A 26,205-nucleotide genomic window follows, 5' to 3' on the forward strand; every position below is an offset into this window, starting at 1 on the left:
ACGCTGCTTCCCACAGGGTTGGATCTTTCTGTCAGCATTACCATTTGCAGCAATAATAAAGCTAAACTGCACTTGTGTGAATCTATCAGCATTTGGCTGTTTCTTCTTCCATGGGAAGAAGGTCAAGATTTTGCTACTAGTGCTCCACCTTATTCTGTGCCTTCCTCTTCTCCTTGCCCAACCATGCCCATACCCATGAGCAATCTTGGAGGAGAGATAGGCAGTCTCTGTATGAAGGGCTGTAGATTCCCAGCAAGGCTGGGATGGTAAGGGTGAACTCAGCTGCTAGCAAGTTGTGCGTATGTGTAACCTTTAAAATAAAGCTTTGGTCTGTGTGACTACACTGATCCTTAAATCGTGCTTTCAATATTTTTAAAGGCTTCAATAAATGTGGAGTTCGTAATGGTGGCTGCTCCCACCTTTGCTTGCCTCACCCCACTGGCTTCTCCTGTGCCTGCCCCACTGGCATCCAGCTGAAGAGAGATGAGCAGACATGTGACTCTTCTCCAGAGACCTACCTACTTTTCTCTAGCCGTGCTTCCATCCGTCGTATTTCACTGGACACCAGTGACCACACAGATGTGCACATACCTGTCCCTGAGCTGAACAATGTCATTTCTCTGGACTATGATAGTGTGGATGGCAAGATTTACTACACAGATGTATTTCTTGACGTCATCAGGTAGGTGCCAGTCATCTGCTTGGCCAGTGCCCAGGTCACCCGGCTACTTGTGCTGGTTGTGCCCCAGTGAGTTGGGGAGACTGAAAAGCTGGCAATACACCACTCCTTCCAGCTTGTCTTTGGTACACAGAGTCATGTGTCTCACTGAACTAAATGCTGAAGGTGTGTTTAACCTGCTGGAGACGTGGGGAAAAAGGTATTGGGGAGGTAGCGGTATTGAGTGGCCCCGTGGTTGGTGGGGGAATCACACATGAAGGTGTGAAGGTGTTCCGGGAGCTACCCGTTCCTTACTGCCATTTGTCATCAATTTCCATCCAGGCGGTCTGATCTGAACGGCAGCCACATGGAGACTGTTATTGGTCAGGGTCTGAAGACTACAGATGGCCTGGCAGTGGACTGGGTTGCCAGAAACCTCTACTGGACAGACACAGGACGCAATACCATAGAAGTAGCTAGACTGGATGGAAGCTCCAGGAAAGTGCTGATCAATAACAGCCTGGATGAGCCCCGAGCCATTGCTGTCTTTCCCAAGAAGGGGTAGGTGTGAGGTATTGGTGGGGCAGGGAGAAGGGCTGTGCAGAGGCAGAGTGGAAGAGGGAGTTGTGAGAGGAAGAAGAGATGTGCCGAGTGAATCTGCAGGTACCAGAAAGTACTGAGATTACATCTGAGCGACAGATGTAATCAGGCAGACAGTGAATTTGAAGGTTGGGCAGATAACTGGGAGGAGCAAGCTGCAGACCATATAATCTTTTTTGAACCTGAAGAATCTGGCAGTTTAAAACTTCATTAGGCTAAATGAAATGTTCTTTTTCTTCTTACGCTTGCCTTTTATCTCTTCAGTTACCTCTTCTGGACAGATTGGGGTCACATTGCCAAAATTGAACGGGCGAACTTGGATGGCTCTGAACGTAAAATCCTGATTAACACTGACCTAGGATGGCCCAATGGATTGACTCTGGATTATGACACCAGGAGGTCAGTGAAAAAATTTCTTAGCTTGGTTTATTGGCGTAGCTGTGGATTTGGGTTTTGGGTGTTGTTTGTGGGGTTTTTTTTGTCTGTTCCGTCTTGGCTAGCGAACAAAGAAGGTAAAGAGGGATTGTATAGATAGACGCTCACCTCTTTCTCTGCTCCTCCAGGATTTACTGGGTGGATGCACATCTTGATCGCATAGAGAGTTGTGATCTCAATGGGAAGCTACGGCAAGTGTTGGTCAGCCAAGTGTCACATCCCTTTGCTCTGACACAGGTAAGAAGATTTTCCTGATGCTACTAATCTCCCTGGTGTGTTGATGAGTTTGGACAGTGGAGTTTGGAGACAGAGTCTGGTGAAACCAAGATGGTGGAGGGGATAGTACTTAACTCTTGTGTGGAGCTAGCAAAGGAATTTTGTCTGAACTCCTGTGGGGTATAGACAGTCATCTTCTTTATAAGAGAGGAAGGGGTTGAAAAGGCCTTTAGGGCCTTTTGCCACTGGGATGTGTTTTTTATGGGTAGCCTGTGTCTATGCAGCTAAACATGCTAATGGCTCTCTTTTTTTTTTTTTTTTTTTGCTGTCTCCCTGAGCAGCAGGATAGGTGGATATACTGGACTGACTGGCAGACCAAATCTATCCAGAGAGTGGACAAATACTCTGGGCGGAACAAAGAGACAGTCCTAGCCAATGTTGAGGGCCTGATGGATATCATTGTGGTTTCCCCTCAGAGACAGACAGGTAAATAGAACCCCGATTCAGGCAAATGCTAGTTGTAGAAAAAAAGAACCACTGTGCTACTGTAGATGTCAAGCAAGGCTGGCATCCTTTCTTATACACAAACTGTTAATGCATCTTCCCTAGGCACATTCCTTGTCTGCCTGTGACATTTCAGTGAAGTACATCTTAATGGTGCTCTGTTACAGCTTTGATTAGCAAATGTCACTTTTTGTTTTGTTCATCTGACATTGTGTTAAATATGTGAGCTTTTTGGTTTTTAATCTGTGCAGCTGTGTTGATAAGGCTCCTGTCTAATGATTTCCAGTGCCTTCCTTTCAAGACTGCCCTAATCCTACCAGTTGCTCTGAGTTCCTACCTGGTCATCTTCAATATATTTAGAAAATTGCTTGTTCCTTCAGGTACTAATGCTTGTGGAGTGAACAATGGAGGCTGCACCCACCTCTGCTTTGCCAGGGCTTCTGACTTTGTCTGCGCATGTCCAGATGAACCAGATGGGCGGCCCTGTTCTACTAGTGAGTTTACTAAGTGTCACTTGGGTAGTAGCTTCCGTAAGTGAGCCCCTGCCACTACTTATGTAGTGGCAACCAGAGCATCTGAAAATCTCCAGTGTATAAAAACTTACTCAGAGCTGTATACTGGAAGTAAGGTGGTTGTGAGCAATAGAGCCTTATTCTGTCCTTTCTGCTGACAGACTGGGTTTGAGATGGGAAAGCTGCTCATATTGGCCATTTCAGAAACACTCCGTAGCTTACCAGACTTGTTCATCTGTCCTACAAAGTTGGGTTCCTGCTTATTTTTCTCTGTTTTTCTAGTTCCTGGTGTGGTGCCCCCTGGTCCTGAACCCACCAGTATAAGTGAGAGAAGTCAGACACAACCTGGCAGAGTAGGTACCTCAACAGCCAAACCTCTCACATCTCTGGAAGCAGCGGAAGGAAAGTAAGTGCTCTTGTTCTCTTGGAAGTAGGGTGTGAAAGTTACAGCTTGTGCAAGGTGCAACGTGCAAACCCCCTCTGGTTGTCATCATCCAAGTGTACCTCTCCCTAGCCAAAAGAGGCTATTCCAGCTCCAGATTTCACGTTCATAATGGGGAAAATCATTTTGACAAAGAACACAGAACACTGTTGAGCTGGCAAGAAAGAGGTGCGGAGATCTTTGTTCGATTGAAACGTGTGTCTAGGCTGACTGTGCTGAAGTGTTAAAATCCTCCTGAGACCATGTAATTAATTTGATTGATTTTTGAGCTTCTAATTTTGAGAACTTATTTCTGAGAGGAGAAGAGGGGAATCTATTGTTTTAATTCCCTGAGACATCTCAGGCCTGACCCAGACATCTGAAGAAGTGGTTCTGCCCTGGCCACAAAGGGGTAGCTTGTTTGGGGCAGAACAGAACCTTTGCAGCTCTAATATTTAAGTTACAGTGCAGGTAGTTAAGGGACTTTTCCTGCTAATTCCCTGCAGCCTGCTCTTCCTACTGCCTGGCAAAAAAAAGTATGTTCTATAATATATGACTGGGCTGTTTACAAAGCAAAACTTCCACTTTGTTGAGTAGGATGTATTGGACAGAAAGATCTTTGTACTGACTCTAGGATGTTCTGATTTTTGCTTCAGCACTGATGCTGAAACTTGTGTTCTGATAAATAGACATATGCACTTATGTACCTGAGAGGTGAATCTAGAATGACTCAGATGTAAAGATATTGCAGACCCCTATATATGTGTATGGTCCCCTCTCCTGTGGATACAGAAGGATACTGAAGAAGGAAAGGAAGGCTCCTGTTGTTGAACTGGAAGTGGAAGTGATATCAGTGCTAGCCTGGCTTTTGATACCTTTGATACTACTTTCAGTGACTAACTGTCCTTCTGTCCTTCAGCTGCTCTGACAAAGATGCTAGGCGAGGCTTGTGTACCCATGCCAACGAGGCAGTGTTGGCAACCATGGGTGAGTTCCTTTCTTTAATTCTTCTCCACCAGGGTTGTTTCTCCAAATGTGCCTAGGATGTTCCAGTCCATAGTGTTTAAAACTCAAATTTCTGAAACTCAGACTTGAATTACTCAAATGCCCTCTGAGCAGACCAAAGTGTGTCTATGGATGAACATCAGTCATACACATTTATGTCCCTATATGGGGACTTTTCCAAGTGACACTTTGTTTTTTCTTTCATCCCATACCTCATCCACTGGATTCTTCCCTTAATGATACTCTTCTTCACCATCCCCTTCATATTGAGTTGAGGATGGTTGACTAGGGTAATTGTTTCCCACTTCAGGAGTAACCTGGCAGCAAGGGAGTCTAACTCTTCTTTATCCAACCCCATTAGAAAGATCTTGATGCTCCTTGGTTGCTGGGGCCTGGGTGGGAGGAAGGTTGTCATATGTTTTGGTTTCATATGAAGCCAAACAAAACCCTCAGCTAAACCTTTGTGTGCTGATATTTTACTTTACATACTTCTGTGTGGTGTAAAACCTCTGCATTATGCGTTACACCGATGTCAGTATTATCCAGTGGAAGTTAAGGGGAGTGAATAAATTACCCTTGCTGTTCACTTTCAGGAGAAGGACTGCATGTCAGCTACGTTATTGGAGGTCTTCTCAGCATCTTGTTTATTTTGCTGCTTATTGCTGCTTTAATTATATACAGGTAAGTGATCTTTTTCCCCCCTCTCCTGGCCAATAGTAAAATCCATGGCTGTAGGAGAAGACAGCTTCTGAAAGCACTTCCTCTTTCTTTATTGTCATTTATAGTCCCTTTGTTCTCCATTGGAAGCAGTGCTTGATGATTGTATTTGCAAGGTTTGAGTCCTGTGCCTTTGAAGTGTGGGGCATACAACTCTATTACTGAAAGCTTTATTGGCTAAATTTTGTACAGAGAGCTTATGAGTTAGGACAGGAATGTGAGATGACTCATATCTCCGTGCACATGTGAGCTCATGTGCTTTCACAGAATCATCTAGTTTGGAAAAGACCTTGAAGATCATCCAGTCCAACCATTAACCCCACACTGACTGTTCCCAACTCCACCAGATCCCTCAGTGCTGGGTCAACCCAACTCTTAAACCCCTCCAGGGATGGGGACTCCACCACCTCCCTGGGCAGCCCATTCCAACGCCCAACAACCCCTTCTGTAAAGAAATGCTTCCTAATATCCAGTCTAAACCTTCCCTGGCACAACTTGAGGCCATTACCTCTTGTCCCGTCACTTGGTTCAAGAGACTCATCCCCAGCTCTCTGCACCCTCCTTTCAGGTAGTTGTAGAAGGTGATGAGGTCTCCCCTCAGCCTCCTCCAGACTAAACACCCCCAATTCCCTCAGCCGGGGTTGTTTAGTCTGCCAGATAGTTTCACCGGTTACTGCCAGTAGGGCTTTTGTGGTTACATGTCAGTGCCTTGCTGTACTGGAAGCTGGTGAGTGTACTGGAAGCTGAAGAGGTGAAACCAGCATTCTCTCTTTGAGGGACAGTGAAGATTGCTGGAGCTTTCCACTCACTGAGCACTCAGGAACTTTGGATCCTGGCAGCAGGGCCCTGTGTCTTTTCTGACAGCTCTCTCCCTCTAGGCATAATAAGTCCAAGTTCACGGACCCTGGCTTGGGGAACCTAACCTACAGTAATCCCTCATATCGGACATCCACCCAGGAGGTGAAGATTGAAGCAATTCCCAAACCAACCATGTACAACCAGTTGTGTTATAAGAAAGAGGTAAGAGCTGCTACTGAGGACATGGGAGTCCAGCTCAAGCTGCTGTTGAGTATTACAGACCTTAGCATGTGAAAATGTTGCAACTTGTCAGCATTTACTTCTAGGACATAGGAGGACAGCTTTGGTGAATTGCTCAGACTCCTATGGAGATGAACCAGCAGCACTTCTTCCCCAGCGAGCTGTAGTGAATTAGACCTGTCTTTAGCACTCTGCTTCCTCCCAGTGTCTTGTATTTGCTTTGGGTACTGGCCCTCAAAGTACAGAAGTCAAAGGGAACTGTTTTCCCTGGATGCAGTCCTGGTTAGTGGCTGTCACACCAAGGTTGCTTTGGACAGTCACCAGGGGAACCAGGCAGCCAGAAGGAGTTTGGCAGCAAGAATGTGGCCCCTGGCTGTGCGCTGCCTGGAAGGGGTGGGAGGGGGCGAGAACTGAAGCCCTTATGAAATGGAGCATTTTAAAGGCTCTGCAGAGGTCTGCCCTGCGTGCCACAGGTTGGAGAGGGTTTAATATGATATCTTGCAGCATTTAGTTTCTCCTCTGTTTTCTCCTCAGAAGCTTTCTTATCACTCAGATAGCTTCTCATCTTCCCTCTTCTGATTTCCGTCCACATCCTCACGTCAGGTATCACTCTATGTGTTTGATCCTGCCTCCCTCACTCAAGCTCTGTTGTGTGGCTGAAGCACTGTCCCGTACTAATTGCTCTTTCTTGCTTTTCCCCTGCTTTTATGTCCTTAAACCAGGTCTACTGTCTGTCAAGTATAGGTCATTTTCTATGGCAGATCCTTTGTCTTGGCTTTGACTACTCATACTCAGTATGTGAGATTTGAAAAAGACAGTTTCTGCAGGACTATTTATGCTAATCTGTTGGATCACTTAGTTCCTCTAGCAGGAATCACAGCAAGACTTACAGAGAGAGGAGTTTTTCCCTTGCTTTGTTTTTCAAAGGAACTATCCCATAGATTTCCCAAATTTTCCTGCCATTTTAGCCTTATCTACTAAGGATAAGACAGGATTATTTATCTGGGAATCTAAATACTTTCCACTTTTCTCTTCATTCTGATGCTTCTAGATATACCCAAATGTGTATTTCCCTGCCTCCTCCACTTTGTCCTCAGGGATAGATCAGATGTTCTAATGCTCCTTACTTGTCAGTGAGCCAAGTGAGACATATTCCACTACTTTAATCTCTGTGTGGTCCCTTAACGTCCGAACATTTCCATCGTTTCCCTGTAATCTCCTTCCCCTGTATCACTGTGAGACTCAGACTTGACAGTGGTATTCCAGCTGTGCCTTCATGAGAGGCAAATGCAGAATGACTCACATATAAAGATATTGCAGACCTAGAATCAATTACCTGCCTGCTTTTACCATGAAGTCTTCTGGCTGTTCCTGCTTCCCATTTTGTTGTTGGGGTGGTTTGGTTTTTTTTCTTCCATTTTAATCTCAGTGTTGTTCTTATTCCCTGACAGCAGGGAGTATATATAGTTGAATTAGAAGAGCCAGCTCATCTTCATTCCCCTTCCATGATTTGAAGGCTTCTGAAGTTTGGAATGAGAGCTCTTGCAGGGAGGATTCGTCTGGGGGTGGCAGAGAACTGAAGGGAAACTTAGAATGTGTTCTGCCACTGTGACAGTCAAAGCCAGTGGCAGTTTACATGGAGGTCCAGCCTTTTGTCTGCTTCACTGTCTACATTCCAGCTCTGCTTTGCTCTTTGCCATATTTTTTCCATAGATGTATTGGGGTTTTTTCATTCATCTGTCTGCTCCCTAGACTGGTCCTGACCACAGCTACACCAAGGAGAAGATCAAGATTGTGGAGGGGATATGCCTTTTATCCAGTGATGATTCAGAGTGGGATGACCTTAAGCAGATTCGGAGCTCCCGAGGAGGGATCCTCCGGGACCACGTCTGCATGAAGACGGACACGGTCTCTATCCAGGCTAGTTCTGGTTCACTGGATGACACCGAAACTGAGCAGCTGCTACAGGAAGAACAGTCTGAATGCAGCAGTGTGAACACAGCAGCAGCTACACCTGAACGGCGTGGCTCACTCCCAGACACAGGCTGGAAACACCAACGCAAGCCCTCCACGGAGAGCGAGGTCTAAAGTACACGTGACTTTGGAAAAGCTCGCACCCTCCCTAGCCTCTGCTCTGCACAAAAAAGTCAGGACTCTGCCTGCTATGCGAGGAAGGGCACAGAGATCAGCCTTTCTTGCGAGGGGCCCAGAGACTGTGACTGCCTTTCAGCAAGGAGTTTGGGCAGCTGTGCTGTTGTGGTTGGAGGGGGAGGATGGGTGGGTTGGAACCCAGAGACCCTTTTGGCTCATTTTCACTGTCTGTGGTTTATTTATATGTTCCCTTTTCCTGGAAGCTGCCACGTTAACTTTTGCAGTGACTCCTCTGGCCTGAATCTGGTTCAGATTCTGTGTTCTCTGGCAACCTGTAAGTCCTGTGCTGTCCAGCTCACGGTCAATGCCCATGAAGAGAGCAGAGCTGCCTTCATTGCTAGCTCCTGGTCGCAGAAGTTCCTCTAGTCATTCCAATACTAGCAGCACTCTTTGAGGCTTTGTATTGAGGAGTCCTTAACTTCAGAGAGGTCTTGGAATAGATGGGGTAACCTTTGGGGCTCAAGGGGACACTGACACAGCATCAGGTCACCTTTTAAGGGCATAAAGAGAGTAAGCACAGTTGCTGTGACTTGCTTCATGAGAGCTTGCTTTCCCATCTGCTAGTAAAAACTTTAAGGAATGCTCAGATCGGAGCACTGTGTCTGTTGCTGGCAGTGGACACTGCTCCGGTTCTCCCCTTTCCTGTTAAAACATGTTTCTACTCTGGAAAAACAAGAGTCAGCAAATGGCCCTTTCAGAACTGCTCCCTTTGGGTACTAGAGTCAGAGTGCTGAACTTGAGGAAAGAATAGATTGGTATTGTTCTTAGCTCTACAGAGCTAGTGGGAGGAAATGGACCTCAGCAAGACCTGAATTCTACTCTGGTCTTTGCATAACTGATATAGAAAAAAAGAAATAGAAAATTTGCTAAACCTCCACCAGTCCCAATTCTGTAAGGTCCCAATTCTCTTGGCCTTTAGGACCTTTGATTACTGTAGTGAGGGAAAAGAGAGAATTCCTAGGTCGAGTCTTTCCCAGGGTAATGCTCAGCGCTGACAGTTACGAATTGCTCTATTACTAGGCTGAGCCCATTTGACCTAGAATAGGAGACAATAATCAGGGAGCTGTAAGGGCCATTTTAAATAGTTGATTTTCAGATAGAATTGCACTTTAAGCTCTTCTGTTACCACTAAACGGCTCTCCTTGCAAAGTCATTTTTCCCACCAGCTGCATGAGCTTCAGTTGTTCTCTGGCCTCCAAGGCCTTTACCCTCTAGAGGGTGTAATCCTACCCTTGCAGTTAACACCCCAGCAGCATCTGGAGCTGGGGCTTGCATGCTCCCAAGGACTATTGCCACCTTTTCATAGTCTCTTGACTTCTCTTGTCATCTGTTTGTTCAGACGGAAAAAAAGATAGAGAAAATATCTTTTAATGCTTCTTCAAAAACGAGATTTATATTATCCCCTCAAGTCATATGGATACTATCATGGTAAAATATTGTTAAGCCAGATACTTGGAAGAAGAACTTTCCAGTGAAGAATTTCTCACAGCAAACTCTGTAACCTCTTTATCTGCCGGGAGAAGGTCAAGTACGTTCCCACCCATGGTGTAAAGAGAGGAAAGCATGCACTCGGGGTATGGCTTAGGGGCGTGGGGAGACTGCATCTCCCTCGTGGTATTTTTCCAGCTGGTAAAAAAAAAAAAAAAAAAAAAAAAAAGGAAAATCTATGCTACTCTGCTCTAACTTTGTTCATATACTAACAGTCCTGTTATCCCTGAAAAACATGACAGTTGCCTGTGGGTTGGCTGAACTTTTTTACAGCAGGGGTAGCTCTGCAGAAAGGGGAGGGTTGCAGCTTTGACCTGGCTAGGTGGCTTGAAACTCTGTCCGTAACTGCACCATTGGGCTGACTGGTGTATATTCCTGTGGAAAATGTACTGGAGCTAAGGCTTGGAAATTTCCCTGTGTTAATGTGGGACTCTTCCCTACTCGCAGAGATATTTTTTTTTAAATTAGATTTTTATTTAATTATTTATTTGATTGACTCCAGCCTGGGAAGCATTGTCTTTGTTGGGCAGAGGCACTTTTGGATTGAGGCGTGGACTCAACTGGGAACTGAGGAAGGAGTGCACTATCACTGCCATGGACCTTGCCTGTCTAAGCTGCCTCCTGCAGGGACAACACCAGAGGGCTCAAGCATGGGCAAGAGAATCGATATGAACAGAAACCATGTGTAGGGGCAGGGACATCAGAGCTGAAAGTGAGTGGGTTGATGAGGGAGGAAGGTTCTGACTTCTAGGAGAGCAGGGTTTCTCTGAGTTTGGGGTTTGTTTGGCTTGTTTTTTTGTTTTTTTTTTTTTCTCCAATAACCTATGTGAGTATGCACCAAAATCCTGAGGTGGGACAGGGGTGAAGGGAAACATCTGCCCAGACCTGTCACTTGAGGCTCAGTCAGCCTGTCAAAATAATCCCTGTCTGAGTTGCAAGTGCAGAATGGAAAGGAAAACCCAGTCAGTCTTTTCAACAACTCATGGTGCTTATGATCTCCTTGATAAATATTCTCTGCTGCTTCTTAGAAGGGACCCTGCACACTCCAGCCTAACAACCATTTGTACCTGCTCTGTGCTTCCTTCCTCAAATGATAATGGTGAAAAGGAGCAACAAAATGTCCCACAACCTCTCCTCTACCAGTGAGGTGGGCAGAAATTAATATTTTTTTTTCCTGGAGACAGCCCCAGTGAGATGCTGCCTAGGGGGTGCATCATGGTTCCCCATTCTGGGCAAGAGAAAACCCTTGTTGCACTTAGGATGTTAAGAATGTAGAAAGGCCACTGGAGGATGATCTCTCGAGCACTGATTTACTATGTAAAAAGCAAACCTCTCTCCTGTCTGTCCCGAGCTAACGTCAGTGATTTCCGTGTGTTCCTGTGTAATGGTTTTAACGTTACTCACTGGAGACATTGGACTTTCTGGAGTTATTTAACCACTGTGTTCAGTATTTTAGGGGTTGATGATAATTTAATATAAATTTAGCTTTTCTTAACCACTCTGCCTGGCTTTTGGTCGTGAATCATGCATGTTACTTGGACTCTCCCAGATCTTTTGCATAGAACATCAGCATTGCTTCGTTGGAGAGGAGAGCAAAATGGTAGCAGTGGATCTGCGATCTTTTGATAATCTGATTGTAATGCACACTACTGCCATTCTGTCTTTGAATCAAGGACCAAATATCCATCCACACTCACACACTTCTGCAAAGTCCTGCGCACACATAATACCCCTCACCCTACCCCCACCTTGCTTTCTTTCCTTTTTTTACCATTTTAACATGGCAATGGCAGAAAATTATGTTCCCCTTTTTCAGAAGCATTAGGACTGTAGTGGTCTCAGGCCTCTGCAATAAAGAGGCATGAGGACTGTAGTGTCTGTAAGGGGTTTTGTTTAAGATTCTGTCACGTTGCTTTGTAACTGACAGTTTAAATGGTGCAAAAGACTGAATAATGAAACGTTGAGTAATAACTGACACTCCAGTACTGGTGCTAATCTTGTACCCCATTCTGTCCCTTTCTGATGAAAGAAGTACTAAAACCACTTAAAACATTTTAGCTTTATTCCTCCTCATTTCACAGTTGAAGCACAGTGCAGAAATAATTCCACTGAGGTCATGCAAAGATCTGATCACCTCCCTTTTTAGAAAATGTATGCTGGGGCAGCGCTGGGGGGAGAGACGGCATTTTAGGACTAACTGCAGGCATGTCGATGGCACTCTCCCGGCCCCTCTAATTACCTTAAGAATTTTCCCTTCGCTTGCTATAACTGAAGTGAAGAAACAAAGGCGGGAAGACACGCAGTACTCCTCCAACACACAGTTACTGCTGGCAAATTCCTCATCACGTTAACAAACATGAAAAAAGAGAAAGCCCCTTCCCCTGTAAGAGGCTCTTCCTGAAGGCTGGCTGAGCAACTCAGCGCTGCTTGTAGCCCTTTACCACAGAGCGACGGGCTCAGCGGGGCCGGTGCCAGGCGCTGCTCCGGGCCCCGCAGCCGCCTCACGCCCTCACGGGGGTCCCGGGGGGGGCGTTGGTGGTGCTGGGTCGCAGGGGCCGGGGCGGTGCCGCGGGAGGCCGCCCCCGAGGCCGTGCGCTGCCCCCGCGGCTCCGGGAAGGCCCGGCCGGGGCCCGGCGGCGGCCACCGCCGCCGCCTGAGGAGAGCGCGGGGCACGCGTCACCGCTGCCGGATTCAAACCGCCCAATAAAGGGCGCGGCTGCGGGGGTGGGTGGGGCCAGCGCCGGCCAATGGGCACTGAGGACACTGGGAGGTGCGGGCGGTGTTAGTGATTTCAAACCCTGCCGAGGAGCGGCCGGACACTCGCCGCGCCCGACCCGCTGGGGCTCAGGTGAGTGTCCCGGTCCTTGTCCCTCTACCGGTGGGGGTTCGGCCCCTTCCCCTGCCCTCCCGCCGCGCGTCCCCGGGCCCGCCGAGGAGTGGGGTAGGCCTCCCTCCGCCGCTGGGCCTGGGCCTCCCCGTCTCACCCGGGCACTGGGCGGAGGCGCGGCCCGAACGGCGCTGACATCCCTCCGCGGGAGCGACCCGCGCCCGCGGGCTTCGCCTGGAGCCGTTCCCGTGGCTGCGGGAGGCGCGACCGGTAGCGGCGGGAGGCTGCGGCCTGTACCACGCCGCGCTGTAGAGGCTGAAGGGGCGCCGCTCGCCTAGGCCGCCCGCCGAGCGCGGGCTGTCGGGGCCCGGAGGGAGCCGCGGCTCGGGCCGCCCCGCCGCGGTCGCCTCCTTCGTGTCATCGCTGTGGGCCCAGGCGATGTTGGGAGCTGCTGGGGCCCGGCCTGGGAGGCGGCTGGTAGGGCGGGCCCGGGAGCTGGTGAGGGAGCCGGGCTCGGCCCCTTTCTAACGTTCCTCGAGGGAAATACGGACCGGTCCTCTTCTGTCCCCCAGCGTGTCCGGAGGCTGCGTGCAGGATTGGTTTTCCCCTCTAAAATGACCTAAGGAAAGCTTTCCCTGAGGTGATCCTAATCTTAAAGCGAAAGACATGAGCTCATCTCTATTTCTACAGTTCTGGTGTTGTGTTCGATATCCAGGGTCCCTCCCCGGGAGGTGCTTCCTCTTGAATCTTCTCTAGTGTATGTGAAGAGGTTCTGGAAAGGAATGGGGCTCCCATGATCCCCCCATCTTCCTGACTCCTTTTATTTTATTGGATTCGGTTTCTGAATCAGAGTCTTGTGACTCTTTTTGAGATAGTAACTTTCAGGTTGGTGTGTAGGGGGTTTTCTTCCTGAATTTGGACCTCTGTCAGTCAGCGATGCAAAGTTTTGTGTAGCAAAGACTGAGGAATGAAGCTTCTGTGCAGCTTAAGCTGCCCTGGACTCTTCTAACAATTTTAAAAAATGAAAAAATCGCAAACTTCTCTGCTACAGTTTGCTAGCTGACTTGTGTCTGGTGTGTGTCATCTATCTAATTATTCTGAAGTTTTCCTTTTTTTGCTGATTTATTATTTTGTGTCTAGTGTTGCATCTTCCAGTACTTCTGCTAATAAACGGCAGTGCTGTTAAAGTTGCCTCCTGCAGATGAGAAGGGGATGAGTAGTTGTTGGGATGCTGGGCCACCAGCTATGGGACACCTTCCTTGTTTATTACTTGTGTATTGGAGACAGTATTGCTATAGATGTTCCATGGACACATCTATTAGTCTGCAGTTGTAAGGATGCCTATTTCTAGATGCTGAGAGTCTCAAATATTGAAGCATTCTAAAAGGCTACTCATAAAAAAAAAATCTATTATTAAAACTTTGAGACAGGGTTAAGTCAGAAAGAGGAATGATTGCGTGCAAGTTGCCCTTACAATTTTGAATATTGGTATCTGATATCAGATCAGTTGACTGTGTAAAAATTAGAATTTGGTTTGACTTTCTTGCCTCAGGCTTGGCCTTTCTTTAAACTTTGCTGTTTTGGTAGCTTTCCTCCATTTAAAACTTACAGGTGTACCTTCCTTTCCCCCCCTGCCCACTTCAAGAGTTGCAATAGGGTTAAACTTTTAAAGCAACATTAAGAGTGATATATGAAAGCAGACCCAACAAAAAATGGCCTTTAAGTACCACAAACTGGATCTAAATAAATTGTTGTAGATGTATTGAAGGGAAATCTCAGAAATACAAAGTTGGGGAGGTACTGAGGTACCTGCTACAGAAAAAAATATTTATGTAACACCTGCACGAAACAAACCCCACTTGTATTTCAGCAGCATGGTAAGTTAGACTGCTTTAAATCTGTACTCAGTACAGATACTCTGTATATCTTTAGATTTTAATATTCTAATCTAAAGAGTGAATGCATGGTAATGGAACCTGATTCCTGATTTGTGTGTGACTTGTATTTGGTGGACTCAACTTCCATGCTGGCTCTTGTCCTTTCCCTGATACGGGCCAGTTATGTAATCTGGGCCTGCGCTTCTGAAAACCTGGTCTGTAATGGTGGAGCTGAGACTCTCGTGCTGACATATGTTAAAACAGTAAGGTCTTGTTCCCCTTTAATATCCCACTTAATAGTCAGCTCAGAAAACCCGACTTCAGCATTCAAAGTTGTTTCTCTTGTGCATCACTGTGTGTGTTAAGTGATAATTTACAGCTCAGATTTGCTTGGCATGTTGTAAACCCTTTCAATCTTTTTTTCTTTTTTTCTTGCTACCTTGATTGTGTCATCCACAAACTGTAACACCTCTGTTTGCCCCTTTTTATAGATCACTTAGGAACATCTCGAACAGTACATACAATTAGAAACTGCTCTGGATGTTTTGTGGAGTAGATATAACTGTGTCTCAATCTTAAGTATCTAATTTGGAAGATTTTGTTGTATAGGATGTATGACTTGAAGGACCCTTGAGAGATGTAAATACTTGTAAACCTTCTAATTGAGGCTTTCAAAATTGTGGTCAGTGATCAGCTGGCTCCCCTTCCCCCCCCCCCCCCCCTTCCTATCTTTCCTCTTTTCCATGGTACCAGCAGATTTCCTCTTCTGTTTTTTAAAATAAATGTGTAAAGTTGTATTGCGAATTTGTTTGTAAAATGTTTAATATATATGGTTTGTGAAGTCTCTGCCAGAGTAGGATGGCATGAAAGCCATTTGCATCTGTAATAGAATGGTTGGTTTCAAGACAAGGTAGATTAAGATTGTGTTAGTCTTAGACTATGTCTAAGACAGTGTTGCTGCTGTTGCCGATGCTTTGTTGTAGACTGTTCAGTGGCTCATCTTACAGGGGTGGAGTGTGACACGGGAAAGCTTTGTGTTTAAATTAAACCCTTTAAATTTAAACCCTGTGTTTAAATGCAACATTGCCTTGCACTGGGTGGTGTTGCTGTGGCTTGAGTAAAGAGTCCCTTGACCTGAGCACTCCTGCGTTGTTTGGGGTTGTCTCTGACAGCTCCGCCACTGCAAATGTCGAACATTGAAGAGCAGAAGCTGTTGTGCGCGTTCACGCCTCCCTGTTGCAGGGGGGAGGTTGAGATGGTAGAAAAAGTAACTTGGACGATTATTCAGTGGGGAGCGTGGCTGGTGCTGCAGTGCCCAGAAGAGGCTTCTTTCTTCAGCTAGCTAAAAAGATGTCTGAAGAAACACAGCCTCGCATCTTATGGCCTGACGCTCTTCTTGGGAGGAAGCCGCTGACCCCCAGTTTCCACCATACCAGCTTCAATTGTTGTCGCTGTAGAAGCAGCATCTCAAAATGTCAGGCGCTGGGCTGGAGAGATGGCTGATGAATCAGCTCCCCCGGAGCGTGGCACATCTCGCAGCAGAACGTGACATGCGGCGGTGGTGCCGGGCCGCTCAGCCATCCCTCCTGTGGAAGGTACTTGGCGTTTCTCGTTCGTCCTCGCGAACGGGCCTTGGGCCTCCTGCCGGGCCGCAGGATGGTGGGTCCGGGGCTAGTGCCTCCTCCCCGCTGGAGCGTGAGCGCAGCTGCCCCTCTCTCGGGGATCGTGCCGCGGGTGCTCGGGGTGTGACTCGGGCGAGCTTCAGGCCTGGCGGGGCGGGCGGGGTGCGATGTGTCCGGGGCTGCCGTGGGGGGAGCCCGGCGCGGCCCTGCCCTGCCCGCCTTTGTCTGGCCCCGGCGCGGGCCGGCTCCCCGCCCAGGTGCGGCCGCGGCGCCCCGAGCCCCGCCCGCCGCCGGGGAGGGGCTTGGCCCGGCCCGGCCCGCGGCCCCCCCGCGCCGCCGCCGAGCTGTCAGGGTGAGTGGCCGGCGAGGCCGCGGCGGAGCGGTGCGCGGTGGCGGGGCCCGGCCTTCGGGCGGCGGCGGCGGGCAGACACAATGCCGGGCGGCCGGGCGGCCTGCTCCGCCGCTGCCCCGAGCCCCGGCCGCGGCCTGCTGCCGGAGCCCCGCTGCCGGAGCCCCGCTGCCGCCTCCCCGGGCTGCGGCGGGCTGGGGAGGTGGGGCCCGCGGCGGCGGCGCGGGGAGGAGGAGGGGGAGGAAGGGGCCAGCGCGGGCGGCGGGCGGGAGTGCAGGGGTGCTCCTCTGGAAGGTGGCGGCGGGGCCGGGTGCTTCCCGGGGAGAAGGAGGGCTGGCGGTGGTCGGCCCTGGGGTGTGATGTCTCCGCGGGAGCTTCCCTTCAGCAGCAGCAGCTCAGGCCGTCCTTTTAAAGAACATCACATGAGTCTTTCCACGCCGCAGGGATGGGGGAGTTTGCAGCTGACGAGCACGGCCCCACGGACATCTTTCACTCCAGGCGGCCACCCTTAGAATTACGTTGGCGCATGCAAACTTGCCCGTGGGTTGCCCTTTTCCCTCTTGCCCCTCTCTGCTCTCTAAGACTGGCTTTGCTTCAGGCTTACCCATGCAGTAAAAAAATCTTTTTATCTTCGCTGAGGCAGAAGGTCAGTTTATTTTGTATTGTCTCTCACTTTTAGGCGGATGGAAAAGAACGGCCTTCGCTACTTTCAGAGACCATGTATTAAAAGATATTTTTCAAGAAAAATTATTTCCCTTACCAATAATATGCCATTTGTGCCACCAGGATGTCACTGAGCTGTGTTAGGACAAATGAGTTAGAGCAGGCAAGAGAGGATTTAATGCTCTTTATTCTTGAATGCCATTTCGTTGCTGCTGAAGCAGTAGCTTCTCTCAGCTGCAATCTACTCCACAACTTGCAAAACAAATCCTTTTTAGCATATGTTTCTCCTTTTTCATTATTCTGGGATCCTCCTTTCCTTTCATCAAGAGCCTCTCTATCTTGCAACTTCTAATTCGTCTTCTAATTGAAAACACCAGCCTTTAAAATCCTAAGAAATTTTTATTGCCTAAGCAGCAAATAATCTAAGGTGGTTTTTTTAACCTCTCATTCTTTTTGTCTGTCATCAAAAGATATGTAGACTGAAGCTGGAAAGCATGTTTACAGCCTGACTGAAACTTCTTCTGATTCTCTGTTCTCCTGCATGTATCTGTAGTTCAGGGTTGCTAGCTGGATGTCAGTTTTCCTTTTGATAATGTGGAATTTACTAAAGCAATTGCATTATTTCACTGACAGGGCTTTAGTTCTTAGATTTGTGTGCTCTTCAAAATACTTAGTGTGTCCAGGTGTTGTGTAAAATTAAAAAAAAAAAAAAACCTATATTATGATTACTTGAATTTTTCAGCCTTTTTTCTGGGCTACTTTATGTTGTATCTAATGAGAAGGTTTAGGTAGCAAATACCGAAAACATGCTGGGTGAAACTTCTAAGAAAGTGAAATTTCATCTTCTCAGAGCCAAAGAGCAAATATGACCCAAAACTGTCATTAAACAAATAAATATTATTTCTGCTAGGGAAACTGTGGCTTGCATTGACAGAGAACCATCTACTAAGCAGTATAGTTTCATCTGAAATGTAACATAACAGCTATATGCCCTCCAAGTATATACCGTACTGTATAGGAACATTACAAATAGATTATTTCCTTTAAAAAGGCCTGTCTTGCTTTCTCAAAACTTGCTCTTTTGAGTTTTTAAGAAGTTTTCAAAATACCGAAATGCTTGATGCTCTTGTGCAGCGGTGATGTTCAATAGGTGGAAGTGAGTAGGGAGAACTGGACGATCAGTATTGATAAATGTCTGGTTTTGTTTAGCATAAAATGGCTTCCTAGTTTGTCATCACACATTTTCTGTAGAAAATGGTCTGGAAGCTGAAACTTCACAATAAAATATAGTGATAGGTGATAAATGTATGCTTCAAAATAAAATACATTTCAGAATGTTTACAATGAACGAATTTTCTTTAGCAGTACCCCATACTATGAAGCTCTAAGGTTGATGCTATTCAGCCCTCAAAAATTGTAGCAGAGAAAGCATTTATTTAGAAGATGAGTGGGAGCTGTTCAGAGCAGTGCGTGGTTAATCCAAACTTTCATGTATTGACACTTTCCCATAATCTCTTAATGTGTTGATAAATTTGTTTCTTAAACTTCCTTATATTCAATGGGGAAATCTCACTTTTACATTTGAAATTCTTGCATTTGTGCTGTCTTGTAAGTATTTTCTGCTCTTGCTGGTTTTGCGTGGTTTCCCTTTGAAAGACTATTCTTTCCTTGATGGTCTTCATTTTCTCACTGCTCCATAATATAAGAACTTGTCCTGCCAAGAGCTGTCACAGAAGATTTGTTATGCATCTCCATTGCAGATGCCTCAGCTGACTTGCTTTTGGAAATGTTGTATTGACTACATTAATAACAAACCTCTCTCATAACACTTATTTTTTAGTGGTTCAGTCACTTTGGTGGTCTTGTTTTCTGGATTCTATGAAAATGGATGTTATTACTGGAAGAGTTAAATCTGTTTGTTCTGAGTTGTGGTAACAAGAAAGCTATGTAGGTCAAATGCTTCAATCCTGCAAATTCACTAGTAATAACATAATTTTGCTGCGTTATTGTATAATGAGGCTACTTGCTATTTGGATGTTGAGAAGTAATGGCTGGAGGTTTACATGTCTTTGCAAAGAAGCTTTAAAAAAAAACAACCCAAAACAGCTTTTTGTTGAATGTGGGATGTTCTATGAACGTACAGAACCCAGGGACTTAATTGAAGGGAGAAACAACAGTCCCTTCTTCTGGTAAATGCAAGATGTAGACAGTACGAGATGTTGGCATTAGGACAGACGTGAGCAGTGATAAAGCTAGAAAGATGGATGTCTAAGAAGGAGCACTCCCTCTGTGACCAGGGAATACTGTCTGTTCTAAAGGGATTTATAAGTTACTGAGGGAGGGGGCAAGTATAATTTTGTCACTATTTTTAGATGCCAGATTCAGCACAGAAGGCAACTTAACCCATTTTATAATTGAAGTAACCATTGTAGATGTTAACGACTAAAAATAGTGGGGGAACTGGCTTGACCACACTGAAAAAAATGCCTGAGAAGATACACACTGCTTCATGGTCATCTGTCTCCCCTCCCCTGTGTCTGTCCTATCACACGTATTTCCCCCCACCAGGTTGAGTATGTGTGATGTTGGGAGGGGAAATCCCAGATCTTTTTCTTCTGGATTCTGTCATGCATGGATGGAGTGTATGAGCAAGTGATGGTACTTTGTAGCAATGAATTGTGTATGTCTAAGGGTAAAAATCCTTGTAAATCAGTACCAGCCTTGCTATGAACAAAGCCTTTTAATAGCGTTGCTCCAGACTTCAGGGTTTGAACTGATTTTTAGGATGGTAGTAAGGTAGTTGCTGTCCTGCAGTAAGGTTTTCCTTGGCAGAACAGATTTCTGGAGAGAAATAAATGTATGTTTTTATTGCTGAAGTAGGAAATTCATGCTGCTGAGTTTGTCTTGGTGTGGATAGGAATTTGTCTTGGTACATGTGCCAGAACTCTCTCTTCTGATGTTTCTGCTGTTGGCAGGTGTGTTAGTGCTTTATTACTGTTTTCTTTGTAAATAACTATTGTTTTTGTATTGGTTCCTTACGCTTTCCTCAACAAAATGATATAGAGAGGTAATGGCTTGAATTACCTCCAAATTTCTGAGCAAGATTCACAACTGCTGAATTTCCTATTAAGTTCACTCTGCTGCTTCTTGGCAAGGGCATGTGTGAGTTTGGGAAGAGGCTGCTGTTTCTTTTTGCCATGGGGAAATACCCCGTTATTTCTATAGTGATACCTCACAATGAAGGTATTCCTAATGCAAACACAGCTTAAACTGGCAAAGCTGCATCTTTCCTGATGACACTTGGCTGCAGAACTAACTTGAAGGACAGAGGAAAGGTGCTGCTGTGACTGCATTCACACTAGGGCATTCCTGCATCCTTCGCTAGGTGAGCTATTTGAGAAGTTTTTAATGTGAATGCAGTCTCATTTTTGCTTTTGGAGAGAAATCATCATAATCGGAGCTAGGTATAGTTTTACCCCCCCACCTCCATGTTTGCCAGGAGCCTCTTGCTTTTGCATATGGGGTGGCTTTTTTTGGTTGGGGGCATGTGTGCTTTTAGCTTTTTTAAATAGGTAAAATTCCCTGAATTTGAATCAGGAGGCTGTTGATTTGTATTTAATTTTGAACCCTCTCTTTCAGTAGGCTGAAGGAAGGCATAAGAAAACAAATTAGAGGTTTGGGTACAGAAAAAGAAAGCAGAAGAGTTTTAAACAGGTGAAAGCAGAATCTGTTGCAAAAGGCTGGTGGAGCTTCTATGCAAAAAGATCTAGTAACTCACTTGACCTATTAACCTCTTATGATTGTTTGGTCTCAGTATGGCATTGCAAAGGTTGAGTTTTATTTTTGGGGTTTTTTTTAAGTCAGAGTACCTTTTTATTGTCCATTCCTAACATGGAGGAATGGTGTGACCAGTATTTAACCCAGAGATTTTTTTTTTTTAGTAAGTTGTACATTTAAAAATATAGTGTACCAGAATTAACAGTTCATTAGAATGGGCTTTAACTAGCCTCACGTCTGGGTACTTAATTTCTTACATAATGAGCAGAGTGATCCCGTCGTTCTCAGTGGTTTGTAGTTCTAGGGGTTAATCAAGTTTTCATCTTTGGCTTTCTCAACAATTTTTTTGCCTTTTTTTTTTGCTTAAAAAGCAGACTTCTCAGTGCAACTGTGCTGATATCAAGAAAAAATATCCACATCACTGTGAAATGAGAAGGACAAACCATAATAATGCCTGGATACACTTGTTTATATGCGTAGTCAACATCTGTCCTGACATTGGCAATAAAACAAAAGTCAATGGGCAAATTAGTAGGTTTATGCAATTATACTGAGAACAGTATTAACATCCATAGGAATTTATAAATATTTAAGGTAAACTTAGTGTAGTTTGGGGGGGTTTTTTGTTTGGTTTGAGTTTTTTAAATTATTGAGGGGTTTGGGTTGTGATACTTCTTTTTAAAGTATCTTCTAACTAATCCAGGAATGAGGAAAAAATACTGGTTTTATTGTGGACTGTTGTTAGCCGAATTTTGCTGTCGAGTTAGCTGTATGTTAGTGCTGCGTGGCTGACAAGGATTTGGAGAACTTGCTTATATTAACTTACACCAGTGAAATTGTGCTTCTAGTTCTAGGGGTTAATTTTCTGCAGAGAACCTCTGTGCATTAGGTGAAACACTTTGTAGGTTAAAGTATGCAGCTTTGCTGGCGTAGGCTGAATTTGCGTTAAGAATATTCTGCTAGTATTATATGTTTTTACATGCCTTTATTGATAAATTGTTGTATATGCTGGCCAGTTTTTAGCATTTTAGTCATCTTTGTCTATGCATTTGAACTGTTATGCTGGAATGTGTTATTCTCTGGTTTGGTTTTGTTTGTATAAATAATGTTGGGAGCCCTCATTAATGTTGCTGCTGTTTTCATTTTGCTGATCAAAGTGTCAGGCATTTTCCTGTTATTCTCTGAGCAGTTAGGTTAGTTCTGCAATGTGTCTGAGATGGGTATTGAGCCTGAGGTCTCATCTCTCATACCCTAATGGTCAGCATCCCTATTTTAATAAAAAGGGGGGCGGGGGGGGGGGAGGAGAAAACACTCAGGAACTTTTGAATGTGTAAGGAATTGAGCCTTAAGTCTGGTAAGAAGTTGATCTCACGTCAACAGTTGCTGACTCTGGCTACATTAGAATTAGGGCATAAAGTGGCCAGCTTGCAAAAATGGGTTTTGTTCCTCTTGCAGTACTGTTGACTTCATTTGTGTTGTTTGTAAAGTTGTTAAAATGGTTGTCCTTACACTGGCACCCGATTATTTTTTTGACACTCATTCGTGGCACCTGTTGCTGAAAGCACGTGTCAGCAAGAGTCAGTTTTCTAGTGTTGATGGGTGCTCATTTCGTGTTAGTGCTTAATCATAGTACATTTTTCTTCAATTTTAGATTATATTCTGGGGTTATATTCTGCATGAGTTTTCAGTTTACTCAAACTTTCACAGATTGAGACTTCTAGTGCCTGAAATATTACAAATCGCACTGTTTTCTAATCCTTAATGGCTTCTGGAAGCTTTCCAGAGCTAACAAAATAGTGGTCTAGTCTTAGTAGTGTGTATCTAAAAATATTTACAAGCTTGGGCTGCACATTAGCAATAAGATTTACTACAGAATTGTCTTTGTTTTGATTTTTTTTTTTTTTCTGAAGATGAATGTTGTGGGTAGCAAAAGACGTGTTTTGATGTGTTCTAACTTGTCCCTATCCCCACAGGAATTGCTGTAATTATAGGGAGAACCTGAATTACAATGGGGGACGACAGTGAGTGGATGAAACTGCCCATTGACCAGAAATGTGAACACAAGGTAGGAAATCTTGTCTTTGGGTTTGGCTTGCTGTGTATCTCTCTATGGTGATTCTGTTACTTCTCTCCTGAAGTACACCACAGTTAGGTGATCTCGACAGCCACACAGCATGTGTGTTAACAGATCTGAAACTGCATCGGTTCTATTTAAACTAGCGGCTGAATAATATTTATCAGGCAGAATTTAATAGCATGATAATCTGTATGGTGTAAGCTTGTATGCTGAAAGATCGGTGAACTCATGTGGAGAAGTTTCTCAACTGCAGCTGAAACTATTGTTGGGCTCCCACCTACTGATTGGTGGTTGTTAAAGCTTATGAAGAGCACTGGGGAAGACTGGCATCTCTATCCAGATCATTTTTGACAGGAGAAGAATGAGTATTTTGTCTTGTTGCACATTATTCATGTAGTCATTGAAGAGAAATCTTGCAGATTCCAGTTTACTGAGCACACTTTCAACTATGATTGAAGAACTTTGCAAGATTGGTGAGTTAAAATTGTACTAGCACAACATTTATAAACATCTGACTTCTGCTTCCAGCTGTGGAAAGCCAGATTAAATGGTTATGAAGAAGCCCTTAAGCTCTTCCAGAAGATAGATGATGAAAAGAGTCCTGAGTGGTCCAAATATCTTGGATTGATAAAGAAATTTGTGACAGACTCCAATGCAGTGGCTCAGTTGAAAGGACTGGAAGCAGCTCTCGCTTATGTTGAAAATGCTCATGTAGCTGGCAAGTAAGTATCCTTTTCTTGCTCTCAGTAGGGTGTTATGACAGTTTAATGTGCCTCTCTGAGAAAGGCCACAGATAGATTGTACAGTGGCCACTAACTATTCTGATCTTCACTCTTTGGAGCAGAACTTGCCTTCTAATCTAGAGAATTTGCTGAATGGTAGACTCTCCTTGTAGATGGCCTCCATGTGCATATTAACTTGTCAGAAATGGCTTACAGTGTTCAAAGAAACTATTAAAGGCAATAGTAAAGATTTATGACAAGTAGCAAAAGTGATTCAGTAATTTGGTGATATAGGTGCTGTGGACTAGAATCCCTGTTCTTGTCTAAGTCTATACATACAAGGGAGCCTTTTTTTCCAAGGAGATAATTGTGTAATTCATCCATGAAATAAAATGGAGTTATGTTTATGTGGTGGTGCATCCAACTTAACCAGTACGAATCTTCATACCTGCCGATTTCATCACAGGATGATTTTTAGTATTGCACTGTTGTCTAGCCCATGAAATATCTTGCTCTTCTGAGAGTGAAATAAACACTGAATGGGCTAGATCAGTGCTTTGGTCCACTGACTTTGTGACCTGATGAAATGAATAAAAGTCTTATTTAAAAACCAAATTAACACACCTAAAGCTTTGTTTAAAAACCAGTGACCTTCCAAACACCTTGATTTAAAAACGTGGTGTGAATTATTTAGCTGATTGGAAACTTTGAAATAGATGAGAATTTCTGTGCTGGGATTATGTGCTAATGCTATGTTAGCTAACTGTAATGTATGCAGTTCTGGAAAATGGCATTTATTTGTGGAACTTAACTAATGTATATTAATGAATGCACTTTTGAGAAAATGTCTACTATTCACTGTCTGGTGTAGTCCAGTATTAGGAACATGTTAACTAGCACTCAGTCTGCAGGAGTTCTTTTGATTAAACTAGAGGTTGAAGTCATCTCTTAAAAAAGGTTATTACCTTCAAAGTTAACTTAGAAAGTAGTCTGTATCACATGAGGACTTGCTGAGTTTTAATCCATGTTTTGGGTGTTGTGTGTGCTTTTGTCTGTGGATAATGGTGTAGAACATCTAATTTGCTTAAATGTTCCAAAAGTAACACTCTCTTATCTTTCAGGACAACAGGAGAAGTAGCGTCTGGAGTTGTAAATAAAGTGTTCAATCAGCCAAAAGCCAGAGCAAAAGAGCTGGGTCTAGATATATGTCTAATGTATATAGAAATTGAGAAAGGGGAGGCAGTACAAGAAGAATTACTAAAGGGTCTGGACAACAAAAACCCCAAAATCATAGTAGCATGTATAGAGACACTGAGGAAAGCACTGAGGTAAGCTTTTAGTTTTTAGTTCAGGGTGGGGGAGATGGCAGTGTTTGTTTGGGGTCTTTTTTAACTTTTTCTCTCACTCTAGCAGTATGTAGAGTCGAATTTGTTGCTTAAATCTTTATCAGGCTCTCGCTGAATAGGATGTATCTTTACTGAACTGATATTTTCTGACAACGACAGTTGAGAGCATCATGGGACTTGTTAGATGTGAGGGATGTCTTTGTTGTACAAGCCTCATCTGGATCACTTTAGTTCAAGGCAACTGTTTACCAAACTTCTATTTTCACAATGGACCTCTGAAAGAAGGGCAGGATTACTGTGTCTTGTTCCAGGCTGTGGAGCTTCTTTACTGAATAGCTTCAATAAACTCACTGATGGGAAAACTAAAATGTCATCTTTTTAAAAAAACCTTTTTTTAAAAAACCCCACTGTTTTCCTCACTGATGTGAATATCTTTAATTGGGTACGTGGTATGTGTTTTTGGAAGAAAGGAAAAACAAAGGTCATTGCACAGTAAATTTCCATTGTCCATATAATAATCTCCTTATTAAAAAGAAAAGCTGATAATGTTCCCTAAAAGTCAAATCTAGTTTAATTAAGATGGGGTAGTTGGTTTCAAGATTAGATTTGGAACTTTTTTTTTTGTTGCACTTCTAGTATGTTTGCTGCCTTTGAGTGAAAAATACTGTGATTTTGTCATTCATATACCTGGTTTATATATAAATAACTGTCCATTTGATTTTTTTTTTTTTTTTTTAAAAAATAATTTTGGTATTAATAGACAGAACACATTTCTCTTAGTTCATGTAGTTCATGTAAAAACTATTACACAGATGGAGATGTCTTATGCTAGGTATTTTTTTAGAGAACTTGCTGAGGCATACATATAGATGGGCCTTGTTAAACTAATTGTTTTGGGCTTCTGTAATAAAAAGCACTGGGCTTAGCACATTACCTTTGCTTTCTACTAAGTGGAACTACTGTCCCACATTTAAGAATATATTTTAGCTATTTGAAATTGCCTTATCTAGTCAAATGTCCTTTAAACAGTACAGTGTAATTATAAAGCTGCATAACCTTCCTCAGTATCTTTCAACTAACCATGCCTATAAGATGTGCAACACCTTTCATATGCAGTATTTTATTATCTTTGAGATGGCAAGATCAGAAGTCTCTCATGGAGCCTTGTTGACTTAACCTTCATCTTCTGCTTCTGAGCTG

General features: G+C 44.5%; 2 protein-coding genes across 6 annotated transcripts in view; both read left to right on the forward strand.

Moving 5' to 3' along the window:
• LRP4 (LDL receptor related protein 4) overlaps window positions 1-9,894 on the forward strand; it is an 81,945-nt gene extending 72,051 nt beyond the window's left edge. For 3 of the 4 annotated variants that reach the window (XM_074909477.1, XM_074909478.1, XM_074909480.1), the window contains 11 exons: window positions 379-682; window positions 1,001-1,219; window positions 1,523-1,657; window positions 1,822-1,930; window positions 2,251-2,395; window positions 2,794-2,907; window positions 3,208-3,331; window positions 4,266-4,333; window positions 4,945-5,032; window positions 5,947-6,088; window positions 7,859-9,894. In XM_074909477.1, the coding sequence (XP_074765578.1) occupies window positions 379-682; window positions 1,001-1,219; window positions 1,523-1,657; window positions 1,822-1,930; window positions 2,251-2,395; window positions 2,794-2,907; window positions 3,208-3,331; window positions 4,266-4,333; window positions 4,945-5,032; window positions 5,947-6,088; window positions 7,859-8,194 (1,784 nt within the window). In that variant the 3' untranslated portion in view covers window positions 8,195-9,894. Of the gene's footprint in view, window positions 1-378; window positions 683-1,000; window positions 1,220-1,522; window positions 1,658-1,821; window positions 1,931-2,250; window positions 2,396-2,793; window positions 2,908-3,207; window positions 3,332-4,265; window positions 4,334-4,944; window positions 5,033-5,946; window positions 6,089-6,640; window positions 6,710-7,858 lie in introns of all 4 variants that reach the window. The other variant, XM_074909479.1, reaches the window with a different exon arrangement.
• A 2,614-nt stretch (window positions 9,895-12,508) lies between these two features.
• CKAP5 (cytoskeleton associated protein 5) overlaps window positions 12,509-26,205 on the forward strand; it is a 54,355-nt gene continuing 40,658 nt past the window's right edge. For both annotated transcript variants that reach the window (XM_074909485.1, XM_074909486.1), the window contains exons 1-4: window positions 12,509-12,593; window positions 22,834-22,925; window positions 23,466-23,659; window positions 24,781-24,987. In XM_074909485.1, the coding sequence (XP_074765586.1) occupies window positions 22,869-22,925; window positions 23,466-23,659; window positions 24,781-24,987 (458 nt within the window). In that variant the 5' untranslated portion in view covers window positions 12,509-12,593; window positions 22,834-22,868. The remainder of the gene's footprint in view (window positions 12,594-22,833; window positions 22,926-23,465; window positions 23,660-24,780; window positions 24,988-26,205) is intronic.

Source organism: Athene noctua, chromosome 6, assembly GCF_965140245.1.
Source record: "Athene noctua chromosome 6, bAthNoc1.hap1.1, whole genome shotgun sequence".
Lineage (NCBI taxonomy): Eukaryota > Metazoa > Chordata > Aves > Strigiformes > Strigidae > Athene > Athene noctua.